The sequence below is a fragment of the Pygocentrus nattereri genome, chromosome 10 (genome assembly GCF_015220715.1).
Source record: "Pygocentrus nattereri isolate fPygNat1 chromosome 10, fPygNat1.pri, whole genome shotgun sequence".
Lineage (NCBI taxonomy): Eukaryota > Metazoa > Chordata > Actinopteri > Characiformes > Serrasalmidae > Pygocentrus > Pygocentrus nattereri.
Window position 1 is genome coordinate 36319825 of NC_051220.1, and position 24864 is coordinate 36344688.

General features: G+C 39.6%; 1 protein-coding gene across 6 annotated transcripts in view; it reads right to left on the reverse strand.

Moving 5' to 3' along the window:
- The window catches only part of tiam2a (TIAM Rac1 associated GEF 2a), an 88504-nt gene that overhangs the window by 19406 nt on the left and 44234 nt on the right, over positions 1-24864 (reverse strand). For 5 of the 6 annotated variants that reach the window (XM_017723860.2, XM_017723857.2, XM_017723858.2 and 2 more), the window contains 9 exons: positions 24598-24744; positions 23670-23714; positions 21401-21454; positions 18660-18824; positions 17023-17127; positions 16247-16325; positions 16039-16128; positions 15067-15291; positions 10099-10190 (listed from right to left, as the gene is read on the reverse strand). In XM_017723860.2, coding sequence (XP_017579349.2) covers positions 10099-10190; positions 15067-15291; positions 16039-16128; positions 16247-16325; positions 17023-17127; positions 18660-18824; positions 21401-21454; positions 23670-23714; positions 24598-24744 — 1002 coding nt within the window. The remainder of the gene's footprint in view (positions 1-10098; positions 10191-15066; positions 15292-16038; positions 16129-16246; positions 16326-17022; positions 17128-18659; positions 18825-21400; positions 21455-23669; positions 23715-24597; positions 24745-24864) is intronic. The other variant, XM_017723859.2, reaches the window with a different exon arrangement.

A 24864-nucleotide genomic window follows, 5' to 3' on the forward strand; every position in this document is an offset into this window, starting at 1 on the left:
CTCAGTAGGGCCATCACACTGCGCACAGCAGAATGAATACTGCAAGCCTAATGAAAACACCTGAAACAGATGAAGCACTTTTCTCTCTTTTCACAGTACAGCGCTAACACAATGCTAGCATTTCTCAGCAAGCTCATTTTCTTGACCTGGTCAGCAGGTACACTAATGTTACTAATACTACTCTGGTCTAAGGCACTGCAGCACAGCACTGTGACGCAGCAATCATAAAAAAAAAAATAATTTTGTGCAACGGGTGACCCAAATAACCAATTAAGAGATGAAAATGAGAGCATGGAGGCAAGACAGAAGAGAAAAAAAACACATAATAATGACATGCAGAGCTGACAGCTTCTGTCCTGATTTCCCTCCTGCTCTTTAAAACACAGATGACAGCTCCTCCAACGCTTCCTTTACTGGGTGTCAGCATGCTTCAACTTGGCCATCTGTATAACCCTCAATGTGTCAGAACAATCATCACACCAAGCTCTTCTCAAAAATGTTGTCAACCAAAAAAAATGGACACTTACCCTGACCCTATAAGCACTACTGGCAAAAACACAACCAGTCAACAAAATGTAGAGTGCAAACAGCCCCTACGTGTGCTGATATGTAGGTTGATGATGCACCTGATCATGTCACTGGCCTAATACAGTCTGCCACAAAAACTACTCACCATGAAAAGCAGCCTATAAAGGAGCCTCCAGGCCGCTCTGGCATGGCGCTTGGTTCTCCGGGCCAAGGAACATCCTTTTCTTCTCAGTTTGCCTGTCCTAAAGGCAGGCATTGTGGCTGGCCAGCTAATTGTTACTCTTCAGATCCAGCTCAGTTTCTCCAGGCTCTCCTTCTCTCAAAGCCGTTTTTCACACCAAGTCATGCTCAACACGCTTCCGTCTATTCCAATTCAACAGTCAACCACCTCAGAAAGTCCAAGAAAACTGTCAGCATGAGGCTAACGAACCATTTAGGGCTGAAGGATCTTTCGATGGGATTTGCCAATCAATCAGTAACAGGTTCTGTGCACGTAGGCAGGATAGAAAGTGCACGAAAAAGTGCTGCTGCCCACTGAAATCTGCATATCAATTGCTGTTGAAGGGACAAAAACCTCTGGCTGTGCACATGGTGGGAAATGCCTCCCCTCACTCGCGTGACCCACTACAGCTTCCAGAGCACATAAAGAAGAGGCCAGTCAGTGTGAACATGCTGCCAAAGGCCAAGGCCTTTCAATAACATCAATACAATGACGACTTTTCTGGCTCGTCTATGACCTCTGCTATTAATGCCCGTGTCCAAGCTGACAGCAGGATTCAGAAGAGATATCCACCACAATTAAGGTGGATTAGGCAGAGAAAAAAGTAGGGAGCAGTAGGCTGCAGATGTTATTTGTCAGCTCTTTGGGACTTGTTCCACAGCATATGGTGTGGCCATTTAAACAACCTGGAGATGTCCAAGACTCCACACGGCATTTAAATTTTATTTAAAAATAAATAAATAAATAAATAAACACACCATGCTTAACTTCACAGTTCATACAGTAAAGATAACTGGGTGCTGAAATTGCTGAGCGCATACATATATATAAGTTTGTTTAATGTGATTGCAGAGTCACGGACTGCTTTTGGCAAATGCTTGGGTGACTTTCCAATCACCTTATGCAAACTTGTTTAAAATCGGAGCGCCGTCCATCTTTCAATTTAATTAGTTCCACTAAAATTCAATCACAGCTTTGGAAATGTCCCCAATATCATCCAAATCCAATCGGTTGTCTGGTATGTTTCACACTTTCAGCCATGGCTATCCCTCATCTTTTCTTTTCCTTTGGAAATAAAAGATAAACCCCCCAAACAGCTCTCTAGCTAATACCAAATCTTTTTTTTTTTACCTTTGAAAAGAATGTATTTTCAGCAAAACAAGTCATAATGTGTTGTCTGGTCTCACTGCATAGATGAAACAAAGAGATTCGACACCCCTGTTAGTAAACAGAGCTTACTTGGAGGTCATTAGGCATGTGAGACAGGGCTTTGTTTATTCCAAATCCAGGTCTCCTGATGCTAAGCCTTGGCAGGTGCTACGGAGCACTTCAAAGACTGCAGCAGCACAGACTCCAGCACCGAACAAACACCGCAGCTAAACCTGGCCCACCAGAACATTCAATTACACACAGATATAGTCAGAAACATTCCTCACCAATTCAGCATGCTACAGCCTCCACCCTGTACCATTTCACTGCACAATTCCTCCACATTTTCACTCATAACCAAGTTTAAAAAGCAGGCAGAATTTATAGACTGCTGCTTCTAGAGATATTTTTGCCACTGAAGCATATTTAGTGCTGAATCAGTCCGCTCTGCAAAAAACATATTGTATGAGACAAGCAAGATTACACTCCATGTTACTGGTAAGCCACTGCACTTAAATAGCTTCAGTTTAATGGGGGCATCTCCAGTCACTGCTAACAGCATATGAACAATAAAGGTCTAGAAACTATTTTTTTTTTTTATTCATACTGGACCATGTAGCTGATGTGTAAAGCAGAAGTGTTGATCTCAGTAAGGTCATCAGAGGCAGTGTGGGAGGCAGAAGGATTATGGCTCTTATACATGTCTGCCAAGAAGAGGATTAGCCATTTTCCATGAGCATGGCACTAAACTGCCACACCTTAACTGTCTCAAACTAACCTTTAACTTAAACACCTTAGCTGTTTCAAATCTTCATACCAGTTCTTTCTTAAAAATGCAACTACTAGCAACCCAGACAAAGGATCAACATTCTACATTAACGACTAAACGACCATTCCAACGACCAACATGTCCAGCAGGACTCACTATTAATCATTAGTCATCCACCACCTATTTTACAAAACTTCTAAAATAATAGCCAAACAATTCAAGTGGACTTAACTGTACAGTAATAAAACACAGAACACAGCACTGTGCACAAGTCAGAAATTACCAGTCATGTATTTCCAGTCAAAAAGACAAATATTATTTAGTCATTTTTAGTGCCAGAAAGGAGCAGAAAAAATATACTGAAGAAATAAATACTTAGTGTGTCCAGACTTCACCTTCATTAGTGCTTACACTCCTTTTAAGAGATGTGCTTACAGTTTATTAAAGAAATCTGCAGGATTACTTTTCACCTCCAAAAGTTCAGTCTTAGAACTTTCTGCTTCTCACAGTCCAAATAATCTCAAACACATTTAATTGGGTCTGGACTCTGGGTCACAGGGCCAGATCCTTAACCTCCAGCTCACGACTGCCTAAATAGAAATAAATTAGGTTAAATCTCATCTCCTTAGATCCATCCATGGATGGATGGATGGATGGATGGATGGATCTCATCTCCTTAGAAATGCTTCATGAAAAATGACAACTTAATGGCTGTTTTGACTAGAAATAAAGGACGATCCCTGACTTTTACACATTACTGTCCAACAGGCCCTATTTCTTACTGTAAGATCAGTAGGAGAATTTAAAAATACACATAAGCACACCAGCTAACCACTGACAATTCACTGAAAATTTACATTTTAACTGACAATTTTTCCAATTAGTTAATTAAGTTTAATCGAGTAATTGTAATGAGCCTAATGTCCTGCAACTCTGACCCTGCTACACCTTCATATCATATGCAACCCCTTAACAAAAAACTACTACTACAAACAGAAATCCAAGCAAATAATCTCCAACAGATGCTCTTGTAAATTGCTATCCCAAGTGCATCAGAGGAGCAGAGGGGAAAAAATGTCCCAGAGATGCCCAGGTAAAATATGGGATGTCCCTGGTGTGAGCTGTGCCCATTGCTCAGAGGAAAACGTCCCTTCATGCAGTAGTAAAAGCTCTGACACGTTGTGATTCATCCCTGAGGTGAGGGCTATTGTGCCACGCTGCCATCTTCATTTTAAAGCTCAATAAATACAGACACAAGCCCATAAATCAACGCACAGAGCCACACAAGCTACACTGCACTTCCCATTATAGGCACCACTGTTCACTTTAAGCAAATATTATTACTTTGACTCTCTGAGGACTTTTGGTATATGTTTTAGTAATGAAGTGCCCCAGCATTAAAAGCCAGTCTGACTAATCTACAAGGTAGATGGAAGCAAAGCCTTCACCAAGTTCAATGCAATGGTAAACACAATCATAAATGGAATACCCAGCAAAGCATGCCAGGGCAAACATCTCATCTATTGAGAGAGACAGACTGTAACATGCAATTCTATGCTATTTGCAGACAGCAGTGGACAATCAGCCAAAACAAATTTGTTAAGCAGCAACTGTGTCCAACACAAATTACATGAAGTGTTCAGCTTCACCAGAAACGATATCACACACACTTTTGAATAGTGATCATATGTAATATAGTTATCCTACACTGTTGAACAGTTAAGAAAAGCATCCACAAAGTGGATGAGCCTTAATCATGTCATTGCCAGAACAAAATGAGAGAAAAAACTTAACATAAGTCATTGCTCTTAATACACACACACACACTCACACCTAGGGGCAATTTAGCATGTCCAATCGGCCTGAATGCATGTCTTTGGACTGTGGGAGGAAACCGGAGAACCCGGAGGAAACCCACGCAGACACGGGGAGAACATGCAAACTCCACACAGAGAGGACCCTGGTTTGCTCTGAGTAATTATACATAATTTCATTTGGTCATTTTGTCATTAAATTTGAACTCAAATGGCAGCTGGCATTTTCAAGCAGTATAAAAATCAATAAAGTTGTGTTTTGTTAACACAACTGTCAATATGATAGTTAGGCTTTGGAAACACCAGCATTCCTCCAACGTCACACCCAAAGGAATTGGTAAATAAGCCAAGCAGGTTACCAGGAGCACTGATCCTTCAGCTGCTTTCTGGCAGGCCACGCAGGCAGCCATGTCTTCCAGCAGGCAGGCCAGCTTGTCCTGGACTAGTCGGCGCAATGCAAGCAAAGTGGAGCTCAGGAAAATGTCCTTGCCTTCCTCCATACACTCAGGCCAGAACCAGCACATGGCCAGGAATGACCAGAGGGCTTCAGCTGGGGAGTGCTCGCGGAGGAAGACCTCAATGAGAGCGGAGAGATAAATGCACGGCATGGCATCGTGCTCGGTCTGCTCGGCCATCGGAACTGGCCCGGGCCCATGGGTGTCCGTGGTGGTGTTTGATACAAATCTTCAACAGCTCTATGTCTGCGTCGGGCTCTGCAAAGAACTGCTTTGCTCAGACTGAGGCTAGCCCAGTGAATAAGCCCAGATTATTAGCCGGCTCATGGCCATATGTTGACTGACCAGCTTAGCCATTCCCATCCCCCTAGGTCTACATTGAAGGGCACAGGTCTGGGGGTCTGACCACGGCCACTTCCAAATTTGCAATTTTGACAGCCAGTGGTGACTATTTCAACATACTTGACTCTGTCTTAATTAAAGGTTAAGGCACACTGAACATGCTTACTGCTTTCAGCATGACTGAAGGTTTGACTGCATATTTTATGACTGCTTATTCGACTGGGGTACCTTTAACCTCAAAAAGGTGTGGCCCAAAAATCTGCTTGGAGTTAAGATATGGACGCTGCAAAGGAGCTTACTTTGGTAAACCATGTGGCAACTGGACCATTCAGAGGGTATTTTAACTCAAGTTGGGGAGCATTTGTCTCCACTTAAGAGCAAACCAAGATTTATTATCCAATTAAACTTTTCTTATGAAGAACTGAGGATGATCAGTTAGTATACGAGACGCAATGTTACTACACATAAACTGAGACAGAAAGGTGTTTGAGACCAGACAAACTAACTGATGCAACTGCCTTTCACATTTTAAATTCGTGATTCACTTGTTTTAACAGTAACAGTGTTGGTGGCTCTCTGGTGTGTTTAGGTTGATGTTGAAGTTAGTTAAGGATCCCTCTGTGTTCAAAGAAGTGGCACAGCTAGAATTTCATTTTAGCACCTATAAATAGAGCAACACTATTTCTGAATATTAAAACACAATACATGATTTTTTGACTGCCATTCAACTGGCATACTAATACCAGGTATTTGACACCTAACCAGAGTCCAAACTTTCCCAGTACTAGGAGTAGATGTTTCAAGCAAACGGCTGAAGATTGTGGTTAGCATTTTTCACTGTTTGGAAGTTAAGTTCTACTACTCACTATCCACGTAAACAGTCTATAGGAACTAGTACACCTTACCATGCTGACAGCATCTCCTGAAAATGTGTGATGATCTAAGCCAGGGGTGCACAATCCTGGTCCTGGAGATCTACCACCTCAGAAAGTTCATATACAACACACCTGGCTCTAATGTTCAGATGCCCCTGAAAGCCTTCTTTACCTGGAACAGGTGTGCTAGATATGGGTTGGTAGATCTCCAGGAGTAGTACTGAGCACCCCTCATTTACAGTAATCTTTGTCAGTCGTACTTATTTATTCAAGTAAGAAGGATTCGAGAAAACACCACCTCTGCATATAACAAACCATGCCATGAATGGCTTTTCCCACAGACTCCCCAGCACATGTAAACATACTTTAAAAATAGCTACCTAGATAATATCATCAAGCTGAATAGAGAACATGGAACATGTGCATCCAATTGATGACTGGGAAAGGACAGAGAAAGGACAGAGTGTCCAGGAATTTAGGGAACTGAAAACAACGTAACTGACAATGCAAAACAAAATATTTGTGGTTTGTGTTTTCATGAAGTGACCGTTAAACTGACATATTTAACGTTAGGCCATCAATTTGGCAGACTTATAACTGACATCTCAAACCACCCATTTTGATTTTAGGGTGACTACATTTTAAAATGTGTAAATGGCTACCTGAAACAATTTCCCCTGCACAGGGGTCATAGGCTGCAAATGACAATAATAAGATATTCATGTACTAAAGCATTCGCTCATTCCTACAGACATAATTTCATTTAAATAGATTAAAATTTTGACTCTAAACTGAAATGGCATTTCATTTCCCAAAAGCTACAAACAACTCAAATAGGGTGAAATGTTATTTGGATGGTGCTTGGAAAAAAATCCACCAAACAATTTGTAATAACACGCAGTCAGGCCTGTTGCTGGCAGCTGAATATTACTGTTGAGACTCATATGGATGAACACGGACGATTACTGAGCACATAGTGCAGCTCAATAAATTTTAGTGGTCTCACCCAGATTGAATCCATATTAAGAAAGGACCAGCAACAGCAGATGGTGAAGCACATCCATAATAACTGAGCAAGTGCCAACACTCCTCACAGCATCCTGTGGTAACACCCTGTTTTACACTTTTCCATCAATCAAATCCTCCTTCTTCCCCATCAAGCAGCTATAGCGATTATTTTAATTTGTGATGTCAACATGTTCAAGCACTGTTCCAAACAAGTAAATCTCCACTGTGTAGGTTGATTAAAGGCTGCAGCTAGAAGCGAGGAGCTTCTAGGCACTCCGCTATCAGTTTCAGCCAAGCACAGGTGATGACATCATACACGTTTCTTTTCTCCATCACTTCTGCTTTGGGGCATAAAATAAGATTTCAAGTAAGAAATACTGACAGTGAAGATACTAATCAGATCAAGGCACATCTGAGGCAGAGTAACAGCCCTGAATACCAATAGTACCATGTGTCTACTAGAAAACTGATGTGCGCATTAATAGACACTGCATTTGATTGAAATATACTGTAGTATAATGCAATTCAGGACAATACACAGAGGGACCTGTCCTTGTCAGTGGACAAACAGAGTGGACAGAAACAGTTTATTCTGTCTAATCCACCTTGTCTGCTCAGAGATCAAGAATGGGATGGCAGTGGAAAGATCCCACAGAGCAAAGCAGAAATAAATAATATAGAATCATAATTAAAATCCCTGAAAACAGAAGCATTAAAAACACTCAGGGTGCAAAATGAGCAAAACTGAGAAACCTGACTGCAGCCTCAATTAAACATACTGTATAAAATAAATACATTACAGTTCAAGAACTACTGGAATAATACTACTTGCTAAAATCTGTCACAATTTATGCATGTTTTTAATGTCCCTCATGTCCATTCTTTCCTGCTGGGCCAAGGACAGCGCATTGTGACTGAAATCCTAACTAATGCCATTAATCAATCCATTTACACATCAAGAGTGCCCTATATATGACATCAATCAACAGCAGTTTAAAAGCAAGACAAAAAGAGAGAACTAAAAATAGCTAAAAATCATCAGCTGATACTCACTGTGGAGAGCTTAAAAGGTAAAAAGATGCACGAAACTAGAGAAGTAGACAAGAACTATGAACTATTATAGAAACGCCTTGCAGCATTAAGCATCTCCCATAGGCGTGCAAGCTGTCTCAGGAGAGTCCTGAGGAAAAAAAATGTGTCTACAAAGTAAAAAATGCCTGAACTTCCCTGCTAATTCTATTATACAAAGATGTTCAGCCCTCGCTTGTTTTTACTTCCCTCCACTTCTCTAAAGCGGACAGGCTGAGGATTTCAGCCCTGCATGCAAAAGCCAGCACCAACATTAGCCTGTTAGTTCCCCATCTGCATCTGGTCCAGTGTGTGTTTCACCCTCAGCCTGAGCAGATGCTCTTCTGCTGGTGACAGTAATGAGCATGCAGGGGAAAGGCCACAAAGCCGTGAAGAGGGTAATCACTGAGTGCTAACTAATAGTGCCAATCAGGCTTTGACACTGCATCTGCTTCCATATGACGTGTGGGAACAAGCACTTGCATAAGGAAAGGGAAAGTCAAAAGAAAATATGTGAAGAAAAAAAACAGTTTAAATATTATTTCAGAATTATTATACCAAAATTAAAGAAAATGGGACTCCTAACAACCATGCACGCAAGACCTGGTAGACACCAAATCTGTCTCCATCAGATAAACAGTTGAGCTTTCATCTTTGAGAGAGAGGAGAAAATTAAGCTGCTTCAGATCTGAAAACATCTACAGGTGTTTCTGTCCATCCTTCCACTGTGAGAAGACGACTCAGCACCCAGCATGGTTCTGAAAGGATGCGTAGCTGTCAAGACGAAAAGGGATCAGACGAAAAAGTAGCAACTCAAACTGGACATCTAAAATGCGGAGTAAGGTTTTATGGATTGTGAGAAGGAGAAAATGCAATCGACTTCAAAGACTAAACTTTAGAGGTGTGGAAAAATGTCCCCTCTCAAACGGAATGGAAGCTGCAATCAATGTAAAAGGTGGGCACACTAAATACTACTACTACTACTACTACTACTACTACTACTACTACTACTACTAATAATAATAATAATAATAATAATAGTTTATGCATTTATGTTAAAAATGTACGTAATTTATGATCCGGCACATAATCTAAGATCTGCAGGTATTGGCCTTCTACAAATACCCTCTGTAAAAAAATAAAGAAAACATGGAGAGACTCTTTCAGTTATTCTGCTTCTAAACTGTGAAACTCAATTCCACCTTTTACTAGACAGTCAAGCTCAGTGCTCACTTTTAAGAAGCATCTAAAAAAGCATCTCTATGTTAACATTGAATTAAAACTCTACGTCTCGTAGGTGTTTATCTTTAAATTTTGCTCTTTCATTTTCTTCTGATTCTGAATAAATACTAATTATTTTATTTCTTGTATAACTATGTTTCATCACCTGTCTGTAAAGCGCTCTGAGCTGCCACCGGCATGAAGTGCGCTATATAAATAAATTAATTATTATTAAACTACCAAAATTATATAAGATTATTTTAAAAGCTTGTTGTTACAGTTTTGACTGTAAATGAAAGGGTTGTTTCTGCCTTTTACAACGCACCTAACCCTAATGTCAGTAACCAAAAATAAATGATTTGTCTCTTTCATCATTCCACTACATTACAGTACAAAGATAAAGGTGAGTCTGTCTAAAAATAAATCCTTGTTTAAGACGAATTTAGCATCAGAAACAGACAAGACAGCTCTATTAATACTCCACAAGCCTTTTCCTTCTTTTGCCCTACAAAGCAAATCAAGACCGCCACTCATCTAAATGTGCAGTCACTGCTTATGACACACGGGGGATGAAATTAAATATGTCTGGACTGTTTGGAAACTCAATCTGTATGATATGACGAGGCTGTGAAGCTTGGTTAACTCTTACCTTGCTGTGCTGCACTACTCTGTGGCTGTGGTGAGGATGCTGTAGACCATTCTCTACAGCTTTACCTGAGCCTTCTGCCACAAACGACACATCTGTGGAAAGCGGGAAGAAAAACAGGTTGATTATTCATACATTCTCAGCTGGAAATGTGTGTGCTGTGAAGTGCGGCAGTGCAGTGGGGTAATGAAAGAGTTAATACACTATGTTGGGTCCTATCCTAGCATTTGAAGCATTTCAGATGTCTTAAGAAGCTTCAGAAGTTCCCTGCTGGAAGTGAGTTGAAAAGAGCTTTTCCATATGCAGCATTATGCACCGTCTTCTCTGCAGTAAGGTTGTGCAGAGTGAATGACTGCATGTTATTTCATTTATTCATAATAACCTTATTTTGCTTTTATTTATTTTATTTTTATTTTATTTCTGTATATCTTAATTTCTGTCAAGCGTGACCTGTTATTCTGTTTCTAAGTGCTTTGTCAACACACAAATTTCTACTTTTAATGCTTAAATTAAAAACATTCTTTATTTTTATATCAAATTCATCGTCTTTACAGCACGTCACACTGCAAGGTTTGCATGAGAAGCACTACATGAATAAAGCTATAAGCACATTTTCAGCATTACTATTACTATGAAAGGGCATTTCACCTGATTTATCATATATTATGCATAATATTTCTCAACCCTTTCAGAGCAGTTTGATGCATAATGCTTTGTCACAAAGAGACTCACTGACTCTTTTACCAATTTCTTTGTAACGGTGGTGATGGGAACCAGGGGTCTCATTATCTACAGTGCAAATATAGCCTATTAAAACTAAATTAAACAAAATGTATAGTGAACCTCCATGTGTCTTCTGAGCTTTTGTATGTAATGTTGATGACAGTAAAATAGTGGTAAAAAAATGTTTTTAGAGGACTATTTTGCCCTACATGCATCTCTCTGCCATGAATTGATTTTTAAAAACATTTCTAGCCAAAACCTTCTCAAAAATACTGTAAAACACTACCTCAGTCACCAGACACCCTATTCATTACCACTTTGTATATTAGCTTTAAGTGAGGTAGCTTTCAAAAGCGTTAAATATTTCGGATGTCTGGTCCCCATCACCACCTCTGTGAACAACTCTTACTTAGCAAGTCTGTCTGAAAAGGAACATTTTACATCAAAACAACTCTAAATGACTGTTTACATCCTAATGGTTTAATTAGAAATTGAGAAATCGGTGGAATTTCCCCTTTAAAATTGGAATTAACCCATTTTTGCTTAACGAAATGAGGGAATTGGGGAGAGGCACTGAATATCCTCATTACAGTCAGTATAACACCAATTAAGCCTAAGATTAAGATTTTCTCAGAACTGGGATAAGGCATTAAAATTATCTTTAAATCAGCATCCATTACTGCTTTCAATTTCAGCCTTACAGAAATAACTGTCGTAATAATAAAACTCTTCGCAATTACAATACAGCAGAAGAACCAAAGCCATCTCGCAACATTCATCTCTCTCTCTCGCTCTCTCTCGCTCTCTCTCGCTCTCTCTCGCTCTCTAACACGCACACACTCACAAAAGAACACTTATTGGGCTTGAGTTGTATATAAATAGACATTTCCCTGTGGAGCTTGCTTTGTGCGTGTGGAACATGCCACACATTGTTAGATGTATAATAAGAGCGCTCAGCAGGAGTGATTTCATTAAGTGGAGTCTCAGCTAGGAGTGTGCATCTGATCTCCCATCTCAAAGCCCTGCTTAGGAACACACAGCACCCCTACAGGCACCAGCTAGCAACTGCAGCCACAGAGGCGCGACTTCTACGCTCAAGGCAATGAGTATTTATGGAATGAAAGCAAGTATACAACACAATTCAGGTCACCAGATCTAATGAACTGAAGAGACATTAGGAAACACAGACTTCCTCATGCTTTGGAAATGGCTTGTCCTGTTCTGCTTCTCTTAAAGTGACATCAAAGGGAGTCTGATACAGTGCTGCAAATATTAAACACACTGAAACCACACACCCACAAATGAAATATAGTATGTATATATGTATGTTTTTTTTTAAACCATTTTTTTTAAACCAATCAATCAGAAGCTCCCAGAAAATGACCAGCACTGCTGTTACCTGTTTTTGTCTGTCTCGATTAATCAATTTAAGCTTAAGATGTGGTTTCCAAGCTGTCTGTTGTTTCCTAGCTGTCGATAGGTAGTAGCTCCTAACAGATGAGTTCAAATAAACAAACATGTCTCACCGCTGCCGTCTAAAGTGTTATAGCAGGACTCGGAAATGAGAACTTTTGCTGTTTTGTTCAAACACGAGTCTGAATAAAGGCATTTGCGGCTTTCTTTTATTTATATTCACTCGCCTTGAACAAAACTAAACCAAACTGGATGAAAATGCATCCAATTATTCTTAATTTTTTTGACTGCAAAAGTTGACAAATATGGAAAATAACTGCAGCCAGCTTAAGTAAGCGCAATCAGCTCAAATACATAAAAGATGATCATGTAATACTTGACAGGCCTACCAGTAAAACTGAAAACCAGTGTAGCAGTTCAGACGATATATTGCCCAGCACTACTACAGATTGCAATATGCCTTGTAATACATCAAAAACAGAGTGAACATGAATGGAATCAATAAAGTAACAATAATTACACTATTTTGACCACAATTTAGTTTGATTACTTGAATGCCTCTCTCATCTAAACACTCATCTGGGTCTATGATTGGTCAAGATGCTCACAGCACACAGTAAAAACATTGATTGGTCAGAGGGCTCATCTGCATACTTCAGACTCAGTTTTGTGCAGAATGATATCAGGACGACAACTGAAAAGTGTTGTACAGCCCTTAAACAAAATACCTCACATGTAGACCTAATCTTAAATATCAGAACATCTGAAATTTGATTCTAAATGTATTTGTAAGGACGAACATGTTAACAGTCCTTCTTTTCCTCATCAGGCTGTGAGGTGCTGATGTCTACTGCTAAAACTAAATGTAAACTGAAGCCAGACACATCACTGGCTTGAGCAAACAAGCCTGGCCACAAGTGTTTGTGGGCACATGAATAACCGAGTGTGAGATGTCTTAGAATTGTGCTGGCTTTTCCCAGAACTCTGTAACTTAATCAGGCTGCCTTAGCTCTGTTCATGGTGTCATCAGCCAGGTTTCCATCTAGCTGTGGAGTATAATTCAAGCAAATAACCAAAAAGCCACAAAAAATTATGCGAGTGAGGCTGCCTTTCCATCAGCTCTGCAAAAGAATAAAACTCATTCATAAAACGCGTCTGAGGAATTTGTTGCGATTTTACATTTCAGTCCTTGAATGTTGAGCAACTGTTGTGTTAAATGTTATGGCTGCATTTTTGTATTTTGAATTTGGTTTGAATTTAAAATGAATTAAATGAATAAAACAGAAAACATGGCCTGTGCAAAAGCTATTGCACATTTACTATATTGTGTTTTATTTATTTCCTATACGTTACTCCACAAAAAAAAAAAAAAAAAAAAAAAAAAAAAAAAATCCCCAGCAATTTTACACTAACATTTGCAGAAAAGTACCATATTTTAGTTTTGTTCCCTGTAGAGCATGTGTTAACTTACTTACACTTAAATGAACAGAACACGCATTTTGACTGAGGGTCTTCAAGCATTTGCAGGTCACTGTATTATAAACAAGGACCGATATAAATCGTTTTATTTTAGACTTATTCCAATTATTTAATGTTCTTTCAAAATACCTGCATCCCGTTTCGTTATCATTGCATCAAACAAGAACCTCTTAACCGCATCAATGTCATAAGATGCTGGGCACTTACTTCACATCGTTAGAAAGACTGAAACAACCGCTGACTGGAACTTGTCTGAGAAAAAGCGCTAGGAAGTTTTACATACAATTAAGAAACACGGCTTAAATGGCTTTACCAGCATGTATTCGGCTCAAAAACGGTTGTTTCATAAACCACCTAATGTGTCCAGCATCCTAAAGGTAAACCTGAACACAGACCACTACTAAAAGTGCAGGTAGTAGTAGTACCATTACTCTTATCTTTACTATTTGTACTGCATTCTTTAGTGCATGTCACCTACCGGAGATGCCTCAAAGCTTCTTCAAACAGGACTTCATAACACAGAATATAGTTATGTTCCTTCTTACAACATCCAATCTAAAAAGATGCTATCGGCTTATCAGCTTTTGTTAGAGTCCGTCAGAGCGGAAGATTCCAGTTAGAGGAAGCAGAAGGCAACTTGTGAGGGCTCTAGAGAGGAAGTTCGTGGTGAGGTGGGGCAAGCGCTGAAATGCAACTTTACATGTATGTAGTAAACAGCCATAAAATGAAAGCTACTGCTGCAATGTCTGAGGTGAATCTGTAGCATCATATCCACCTGTAATATAATTTTGGCATCTGATGTTTAATTTTTTAGTCTTGAAAAACGCACTAAACTGTCCTTGACAACTGAACGAGAGAAAACAGGAACATCTGTCTTGTATATTTCAAATTATTCTTGTATAAATCAATATAACCTTTTGAAATTCTACAAAAGCAAGGACATTCATACCCTCACAGACATTCACACTCTCTCGCAAGCACCACAGCTTTCACAAAGTAGTAGCATATATGTGGAAGTGTGAAGCACACTTTCATGCCATCTGTCACTGTGTTTGTGCTGCATGTGTGAAGCTCGCATTTACAGGAATCTGTCTGAGGGTTTGCAAGCCTGGAATAATTTGTCATGAGAGAGGCACTAATGAACAATAGTGTCTTAAACAGCTTTAAAAGGACAAAAAAGAAAGACAACAAAGTACAGAAACGAAAAAACACTACTTCTCTTCATTGCACACAACTCTAATCCATACAAGATGCATGTCTTGTTTGAGAAAACATTCATTATTGGGGCACATGGCCCAATGTCCTGGCATTGCATAAAAACAATACCTGTTTGAATGCAATTGAGGGATTTATCACCTGTAGCAGACTTGGCTCTGTGGTGGCGGTAAAGGTAGTCCTTCAGTAGCTGCTGATGACTGCTGTGATTGTGAGCAGGGGCTAGGTCGAGCCTGTGCGGTGGAGGGTCTCGTTTGATGGTCAGATGCAGGGTCTGCTCACTGAAGAGCGTCTGGATCAGATCAAGGTCTAGAGACGACACCTCACACCCATTCAGAACCATGATCTCATCACCTGGCCTCAGACCTGACAACCAAACAAATACAGCAGGACTAAGAAGAAAGGGTCTGGAGTCTTATTGAGCAAACCAAAACACGACAATAACAAAAGACTTAGTCCTGAGGGAAGCAAATTGCAATATTAGAGAATTTAAGTTATATAGAGTGCAAAAATATGTTGGGAGAAGAGGTGGGGTTACAGTAACTTAGTGGCAGGCCATATTAAACATCCCTATTTAGACAGCCCTGATTTAGAAATATATAAATACTCCGGCTGACCACCGTTATTTTGAACATAGTGTTGAATGCTACAGGAAGTGGGAGCTTGTGATCTGACTGAATCTCTATAGAGTGTGATCACTTGCACACATAAGAAATGGGCTGTGTGCATAAAAATGTGGCATGTTGGAAGGGCTCACGCTTTCCAACGCTTTTCCACGTTTTTCCATCTGAATACACTAATTACAATGGACTTTTTAAAACACTTCAGAACACATCCTGTGTGAATCAGCCATATAACTTCACTTGCTTGTCACACATACAGAAAGTTGAAAGTGAGCAATATCGACTTTAGGCATAAGAGTAGATTAGTCATATTATAATATAATCACATTATAGTAGTAGTTGTAGCCCTATCGTAAAAACACAGTTTCATAAAATAAAGCCATGTCATAGAATCTTAGTATTAATTAAAATAATAATATAAAAACAGGCCTTCCCATCTCCCCAGTATTTCATTTCAAGTCACTTTTTTCTATAGCATTTGTAGCAATACCTTCACTGAAGGCAATCCCATCAGGGAGAACTTCGCTGACAAAGATGCGGCTGTTTCGGAGGCTGTCGACATGGCCTGTGACAGCAAACCCTGAGGGGTGGAAGAGCAGGAGGTGAGAAGCTTGGTGTCAGGCGAAAAAAAGCCACAGTGCTCAGGAGACCACTGATACACCACGCACGCATATCCTGTACAAGCATGAGTCACTTACCAAAGTCTCCTGTGCATGAAGGCCTGGTCATGTGGAGAGTGCACACATTCAGAGGGCTGACCTCCAGCTCATCATATGTCTGCAGAAAGTAGAATGTTTGTCAGTCTAGCACTGCACATCACAGAGGAAATATATGCATGAATAAATAAAAAAATATTAGCATAGATACAATGGCTAAGACTGTGCTATTCAGTGTGAATTAGAAGTCACAGTTACCAATGACAAAAAAAAAAAAGCATGAAGTAGTTTGATATTCTTCACTCAAAGCTCAAGCAAAAGAGATTTAGTAGAAAGTGCAGGTTCTGTGTTTGTATAATAAAATTATAATAATATTTTATTTGCCACTTGTTAGTAAGTTATTGTTGTGCATGTGTCAAAAGTCACAGGACACCGTTTTATTTAATTTTATTTTTTTATGCTGTCACAAGCCTCCGCGATGCGGTGCTGAAGGCGGTCATTGTTGCGCATTTTCTCAGCATACACAATTTGTTTGAGGTGACCCCAGAAATACAAGTCGATAATAAAATAAAAAATAAAATGTGGCTCTTGACTCACGCAGTATATATATATATATATATATATACACACACACACACACACACACACACACACACACACACACACACACACATACATATGTACATATACAGACACACATATATATTATATCAAAATATATCAAATATATAGCAAATCAAAAAATGTTGTAGCACATATGCATTGTCAGAATGTCTTCAAGCATCCCTACTTTAGCTTTCCCATTTGCAGGGCCATACCAAGTTCTGTAGTAGCTCATGTCCTGCTGGTGTGCAAACCTCCATTCCATCATCAACACATCTTCGCAGGCGCAGGCAGTGTAGACTGGGATCAAGGCTCCTTATCTGAGAAAGAGACAGCCTCATTAAGATACTACACATTTAGAATATTTAACACCACACGCCTGCTTCACATCTGTGATATTTCCCTTTGAAATGGATGCTTCTGTTCTGTTGATTATAGTTACTAGATGATACAGAAATCTTGTAGTTCAGTGTAGTACTGATGGTGGTCAGATGGTGGCATAACACTCCAGACCAGGAAAGAGTACATAAGAGACTAAGAGTCTGAGAAGTATGAGAGCATGCTGCAGTAATTTGGGTAAAAAAAGGCTGTTTGTCACACTGCTGTCAGAAACTCTAGGACAGGGCAGCTGAACAGTCTGTCAAGGTGAGTATCTGTGTGTCATGGTTTTTAATGACCATTCCCAGGTGCCCGTGTCCATTACACTGTCACCCCACTGACTCAGATCAACAAATTTCACAACACAATTTCACAGCACAACGTGTTGGGATTTTTGCACCATGATACAATAAATAAAAAAAGAAATTCTAACTTCTAACATTAATTTCACTTCCATAATAAGACCCAAGAATGTGGCAAAATAAAAGGCAAATTCCACAGAATTTTTACAATTTTTGCCCAAACCAACTAAGATGTAAACAAAGTCACTCAGAGTGACTAGACAAGTAAAGTGCTTCATGCCTCCAACAGCTACATCACAGAAAGGCATCATATGATATGGTTACAAACACACTGCCTGAACTGTTTCACAGGTTTTGGGTCTAAAAAATGTTTTCAGCAAGGGGAAAACATGCAAAACAGTCCCTCCAAAAAACTTTTTTTTTTTACCATTTATTTGTCTTACCATTATCAGCTAAACTCAGACGACACATGTAGGTTTAGTGGTCATTTTGGACATTAAATAAAATGGCTTTATTTGTGTTATAGACATCAAGGCTCCCATCACCACCACTATAAAGAAAGCTGAGTCAGTAAGATTTTCCACAATAAACCATTTCACATAATTATCACTCTCAGTGACTTTGGTTACATCTCAAACACTGAATTATATAGGGATAATAATAAAAAAAGCCAAAACATAAAGGAATTCAGCTTTAATACACACAAGCCATTTTAATTGTACACTAAAGGGGATTTTTTTCTTATTTCTCCCTTCTTTTTCCGTTTCTCTTTACAAGTATCATAAGAATGTTTTTAATACAATAGTGGAACCATTTTCAATGTATTTTAGTATATCTGAGGTCACAGACATGTTTGTTTGTAATCACCACTTTGGCATAGACCTCTGTTCTTTACAGTACAGTCCCACAGAATGTAGCTGCATGGCTAAGCTAGGCTATTAAAGAGCTGCTCTTTTGACTCTGCATTAAATGAGATTACTACTCTTTATACATCAGGGAGATGAGGTTTTAAAAATCTCCCGGGAAGCTTTCCTGTAAAGCCACATCATCTCTGGAATAATCAAAATCCCATTAGCGTCTGCCATCTTCCTCAATGTCTCCTCACAAAAAGACTTTAATCAAAGCTGCAGCTTTTAAACGATGAATTATGAAAGAGCTCTTTACTGTCCTACCTTGCAGGCCATAGTGAGAAAATCCATGACTGTGTGTTGGCCTTTCAGAGGCACTGTAACTGCCTGGTAGTCCGGCATGTACACACAGGCTGTGGTGTCCAAACCACTGCTCCAGTGGCCTTCAGGGGGTGCTATGGAGTAGACATCAGCTAAACCATCCAGCCTCTGTACAGGAGAGAGCAAAGGATGGAAAAAAAAAAAATCAATAGATTTCATCAGAGCAAATGCAAAATCTGGCAGAGACTCAACCCATGCATCAAGCTGCTATGAATCCAGCTGTTTAGAAATTATGTCACGTCATGGTCTGAGGTCGTTATGGATAATTTTGATTATAATGATCGTGTAGCTTGAAAATGATTGCTTGGAAATTAGCATCGTTTAAGTCTGTGGGCCTACATAACATCTGCACCCATGCAGCGAGCCTTCCGAATCAGAACTGGCTGAGGAAACCAGGAGCTTTGGCTAGTTCTTGTCAAATCACATAAGTGGGACAATAACAAATTTTAAAAGTACAAAATAAACAGAAAACTGAAAAATAAACATAACATTCAATGTTTTCATCAATTGGAAACAAAACCTAAATCCTAGTATCTGAACACCAACATCTAAAAGCAGAAATCCTTTCAGAAGAGGATTCAAGCGTTTTACAACCAGTGGCCAAATTATGTGTTTAATGATGATTCATGTGTATCCAAAACAAAACTACTTAGAAAGACACACAACATGACTCTTAGAGAGCGCCTAATGACGTTCATCACTGTGGCTGTCTAACGATGCGTCAGTCAAAATGAAACACACTGTGGTCGATTAATTTGCTTTGATATCTTTGGTGTTGGAAAGTCACACCTATCCTCCGTCACCACCCAGAGAAAACAACATGTCATTTCTGACCATAGCGGCTGGAAAGTCAGCTTCACACAGCAAAGCTTTCATTTCACTTTCAAGACGTTACCTCAAACCTATGCCAAGGTAAAGGGACTCAATGTTCTGGTAAGTATGTGTCACTAGCCAGCAGGACAACTCTGGTCTGTGAGCTTAGCAGTGTGGTTCATGCTGTCATTTCAGTTACTGGACTGATGGTCATTTTCAGTGAGACCAAACAAGTTACTTCTGAAGAAAGTACTGAGCAATGTCAGTAGAAGAGGAGGTGGGAATCATCAAAATAAATAAACTACTGCTTTCCGACATGCAAGGGCTCAGTGCCTTCTAGGCAGTTGGTACAGTGTAGTAAATAACACCTGTAGAAAGCTGGGGTTCGATTCTCTACATGGGCAAGAACACCATGCTATACCAATGAGAATCCTTGGGCAAGACTCCTAACACAGCTGCCTACATCTGTAATATGACTAAACCATCACTGTCACTGGATACAGTGGTGTTTGATAAATGTTAAAAAAATGTATACTGTGAGTCTGCTAGTCTACTACAGGGCTAAATACATGGGAGAAGAATAATGCAGCGTCTTGGCAAAAAAAGGTCATTGAAAAACAGCTGGAATTGCAGAGAAGGTCACTTCTAGCCATGTATCCTCTCTTCATTACAGATACTCAAGCCACACCCCAACACAATAACACAAAAACACACATAATCCTTAAATCAGCAAACAGCAACAATAACAGCAACAAATGTCCTTTGGCGAGGGGGGTCAGAGTGTGTGGCACAGCTTTGCGTACCATGCCTCTAAAGGCCCTTCTGCAACACAGAGCAAGCAGCAGTCACCATAGTAATTAACTAAATATTGATATTTGAGCCTCCATGTAATTCTATAACTTCTTCATGCAGTATATTTCACGCTCTCATGACCAGCATGACTGTACATTCATTCATTCCATACTGCCCAGTGCTCCAACCGTCAACCTTCCACGAGTAGCCAGCTGCCTTGCAGACGCTGTTTAAGTCTGTGTGAACCCAAACTCTTACTTCAGACTTTCCTTTCCAAAACGGTGATCATTTATAGCAGCTAACCTCCATGCACTATTTTTAAAGAAGGAAACAAAGCAGAATAGATTCGTATGAGGCAACCGCCATAAAGAAACACAACATTAGCAACGCCTCTTAGCAACAAGACCACACTGTGTGAAGGGTAACGGCAAAATAATTAATAAATAAATAATTAATTAAATAAATAATTAAATAAAATACCTAAAAAGACTGCAGCTTATATATAAGTACATATTACACTGCTTGATCCTAATAAGAATCTGGTAAACCTCATTTCAGTAAAATGAAATCATTATTATTATTATTATTATTATTATTATTATTACTACTACATTTTACATAGCCTTAAAGAGGCTTTGACAGAAAATATAGCTTTAGACTATGTGCCGTCATACATAAGGCCGGATGAATCAAACACAGGAAATGAAAATCTCTGAAATGTGGTCCTATGAAGGGAATCTTTGTGCACCAATTTTTATGGTCAGATTTAACCATTAACTGAATAAAACTGAACACGTTGGACCATGGAAGCCTTGGAAGACTCCACATGAATGCAGATCTTTGTACCCAGAGAAACAGTGCAGTTAGACATCAGAGCAGATGTACTGAGCCACTGCACCAAAGCGGACCAAAAATGTCTCCCTCAGCTTACAGAAACCAAACCATAGCTTTCCACACAAGTGTTAATTATGGAAATCAAAACTTGTGTCTGAAGGCAGTTACATCCCAGTTACATCATGAACAAACTACAGACAACAGCAAAATGTAAAAGTAAGGATGGAGAATTGGCAATATTTTACCTCACTGCTAGAAGGAGGAAGATAGCCAAGTTGTTCTCCATCACAGTCAAAGATCTGAAAGAGGAAGGGAAAAAATACATCAACACTGAGTCTCATAAAACTCTTAGTCACCCTCTGTCAGACAGAGGTGGCCAATAGCAACGCAAACACTGCTGCAGACAAACCAGCATTTTGTCCATAATTACAAACTGGGCACAGTGAGCCTCCTGCTTTTATACTATTTCAATGACAAGCAGAAGCCTTGAGGCTTGACTAGAAGTAATAAGCAGTGTGGGAGTGCGGAAACTTAGCTGGAAGAGCAGGCAAACTGGGTAGAGCAGATTCGGATTCAGATCTTAGTCATGCACAAAGAAATAGGTTGAACAGCTTGTATCATGAAAGTTTTTATTTACATTTGAACCCCTGGTACCGTAATAAAAATATATACATATAGGATAAAATATAAGAATCAGTTACAGACATAGGTCCTATTTGGATGGGATTACTTTTACATGGGGAGGAGGGGTAATGTAATGATTTCCGGTGTTTCTCTGCAAGTGCCAGACATTTCTACACATTGCACACCCCAACAACTGTAAAGATTCTCTCTTTACATCTCAATAGAAACTTTTATCTGTTTACAAACCACAGAAATAACCCCAGGTTATATTAATCCTGTGTAAAATGTCATGATGGTGATGCATTACATTAAGACAGTTAAGGTAGAAAAAAACTATAACATCAGTCAATGTTTGGACATTTAGGTTAAAGGGTCCATATCATACTTTTTTTCCCTCTTGAGGTCCACTTATGACATGTGTTGCTTTATGAATCAAAAACAGCCATAATTCATTTTACATCATTTTTCAACCTTTCTTCATCCTGTAGAATTAAACAGGCTGATTTTGTTGCTGTGCCTCTAAGACTGATCTATGTACATGACCTCTGTTCTGACTGACTGTGCTGTATTGGGCCTTATTCAAAAAGCAGTCTGGGCTGAAACACTCCTTGTAACTTCAGCATGAATGGGTGGAGCTAAACTGCTGCAGATGGGTGGATATATCTAAAGGCATTCATATATGAATCATAAAACCAGTAAACTCAAAATGGACAACATCAAACATCAAATTTATTCTTCAAAAAACAAAGCAAGAAAAATCTAGTTTTCCATCTGGGCCCTTTGGTATTACATTAACACCCATCCCTGTGTGAACTGAAGTCCCTCCCAATAGCACAAGACTTGCAAAATAGTCAAAATTGAGCAGAACTGTGAATTTGTAAATATATACAGAGATGTAAAAAGACGATAAAGATTGTGTACAATAAAAGCTATAGTTCCATATTGAAGATCTTCATAAAGGAAGGAGTAGGCCTCATGCAAAATAGAGGAACAGTTCACAGGAGAAAGGCACAGAGGACAAGACATGGCAGGATCAGATGCTGAAGCTTGACCTGTTCTAACTGGCACTGAGGCACAAATACACCCATGAGTAATGCTTTCTGTGACAAGTCCATGCATTTTATAAGGGGGGGGCGGGATAAAGGGTGACGTTGCTTTATGTGCTAACGGGGATATGAATAAACTACGGTAATGGTGACAACTGAGAGGTTACTGAAAAAGTAATGGGCCTTTCCACCTTTCCAATGAGCCACCACCATTTCCTTTCACACACTTCTGGATTCCCGCTGAAAAAGAGAATAGAGATTTCAAGATATTGCTCGGGAGGACGTTCCTCAGCCCCTCTGTGAGAAATTAAACAGCCTTTTGATACTTTCTGACAGCACAAAAGAGAGTGGGGGAAAAAAGAGACACCTTGACTTGAGGGCTGATGCAAAAAGGCCTCCATATAAAGGTCGGCCTGTTTAATATTTAGCGCCTAGCGCAGGTCTCTTACACAAACCATCTGTTTGTCGCTGCAGGGCAGCATACAGCAGGCTGCAATTTACCACATATGGCTTTTAATAATTTATAACGCATTTCTCCCCCTCCTTTCTCTCCCTGTCTCTCTCACCTCTGCCTTCTGCAGTGTGAAATGAATTTGGGACTCATTAGCCAAGCCGGCTGGATCTCCCATTACCCGACACATGTCAGGGAGGGACAGGGACACTCCCCAAACAGTGATGGGAGCCATTTTGTCAGAGTTAAGGCCACCTGGGATAGTTACATAGCACGTGCATGGGGAAAAGGTTTCAGGCAGGGACAATGTGCTACAGTGAGCATAGAAAAAAAGCAAGCTGGCACCTGGGTTACTATAGCTGCATACATAAAACTAGCTGTTTTTATTCTTACCTGAGAAAGACCAGTCTGAGAGCAGTAGGTAATGTCAATGCAATCCTTGTAACAAGAGATAAAGTAAAAGAGAAAAAGATGCCCTTTTACCAACTTTACGAGTAATGAGGTGCTCTACTGCAAAGTTGCCATGACTGTGCAATCAAAAAAAGAAAACATTTAAATTTATGTTCAATTAATCGATTGATCTATTTGAATGATAAACCACAGGTCATCATAAAGCCTTATTCAGCAGTCTAAAAATCTGCCACAAGGGGGAGCTGTTTGCACTCAAGTTGCTTTGGTGAGCATCACAAGAAAAGAGTGAACCCTAATCAGCAGGACCTCAGCAACACATCCATGTTTATAGTTACAAATTTAATGTGCATGAAACAAGTTTAGTTTAGTTAGTTTCTCAATAGGTACACCCCCACTCTATTGTCTAATTTGATCAGGCAAGGCAGTCAATAAAAAACTATTCAGACTGAAAGAGAATGTAAAGCACAGAGTACTGGGCATTAAAACTACTCGTACAGAATCGAACTCTCCAAGCATTAAATCTTTTTAAATACACATTTCCTACAGCCAAAAACAGAACAAACAGACCAGCATGTGTTTCTCTCAGAAAAGGCGGAGATAGGAAATTGAACACCATCAATAAATAATGACTCTCTCTAGGTAATAATTACCAGGCTGACAGGATTTACAAAAGGTGATTATTTGCACCTGCATGAGGAAATTCCCCAGCAACAGTGCACATAAAAACAGAACTTAACTCCACATGCATAGAAACATTGTAAAAACACATGAAGAACCTGTTTGGATCTAGTATACATATTAAACTAATTAAAGTGAGAAGGAAAAACTATAGTTAACAAGGGACCAATGTGCATGTGCTGCATGATTTCTTGCACATGTTAAACACTCAGTGTTGAGTTGTTTGTGTTACCTGTGAAGCTGAGGGTCTTTTCTCATGGCTGCGTATGGTGAGGCTGTCCAGGCCTTTGAGTGAGGAGAAGACTCCTTTCCTTCGCCGACTGCGCTGGGACAGAGATAAGGAACGCTTTCTCAGCGTAGCTTCATCTCTAGAACAGATCTGAGAGGCGAAGAGAAACAAAGAGGTTGATTAGCTGCCCGAAAACATGCTTGCAGATGTTTAGGAGCGTCAAGCCTAAATGTGACATAAATGGTGTGACACAGGATTGCTCATGTTTTG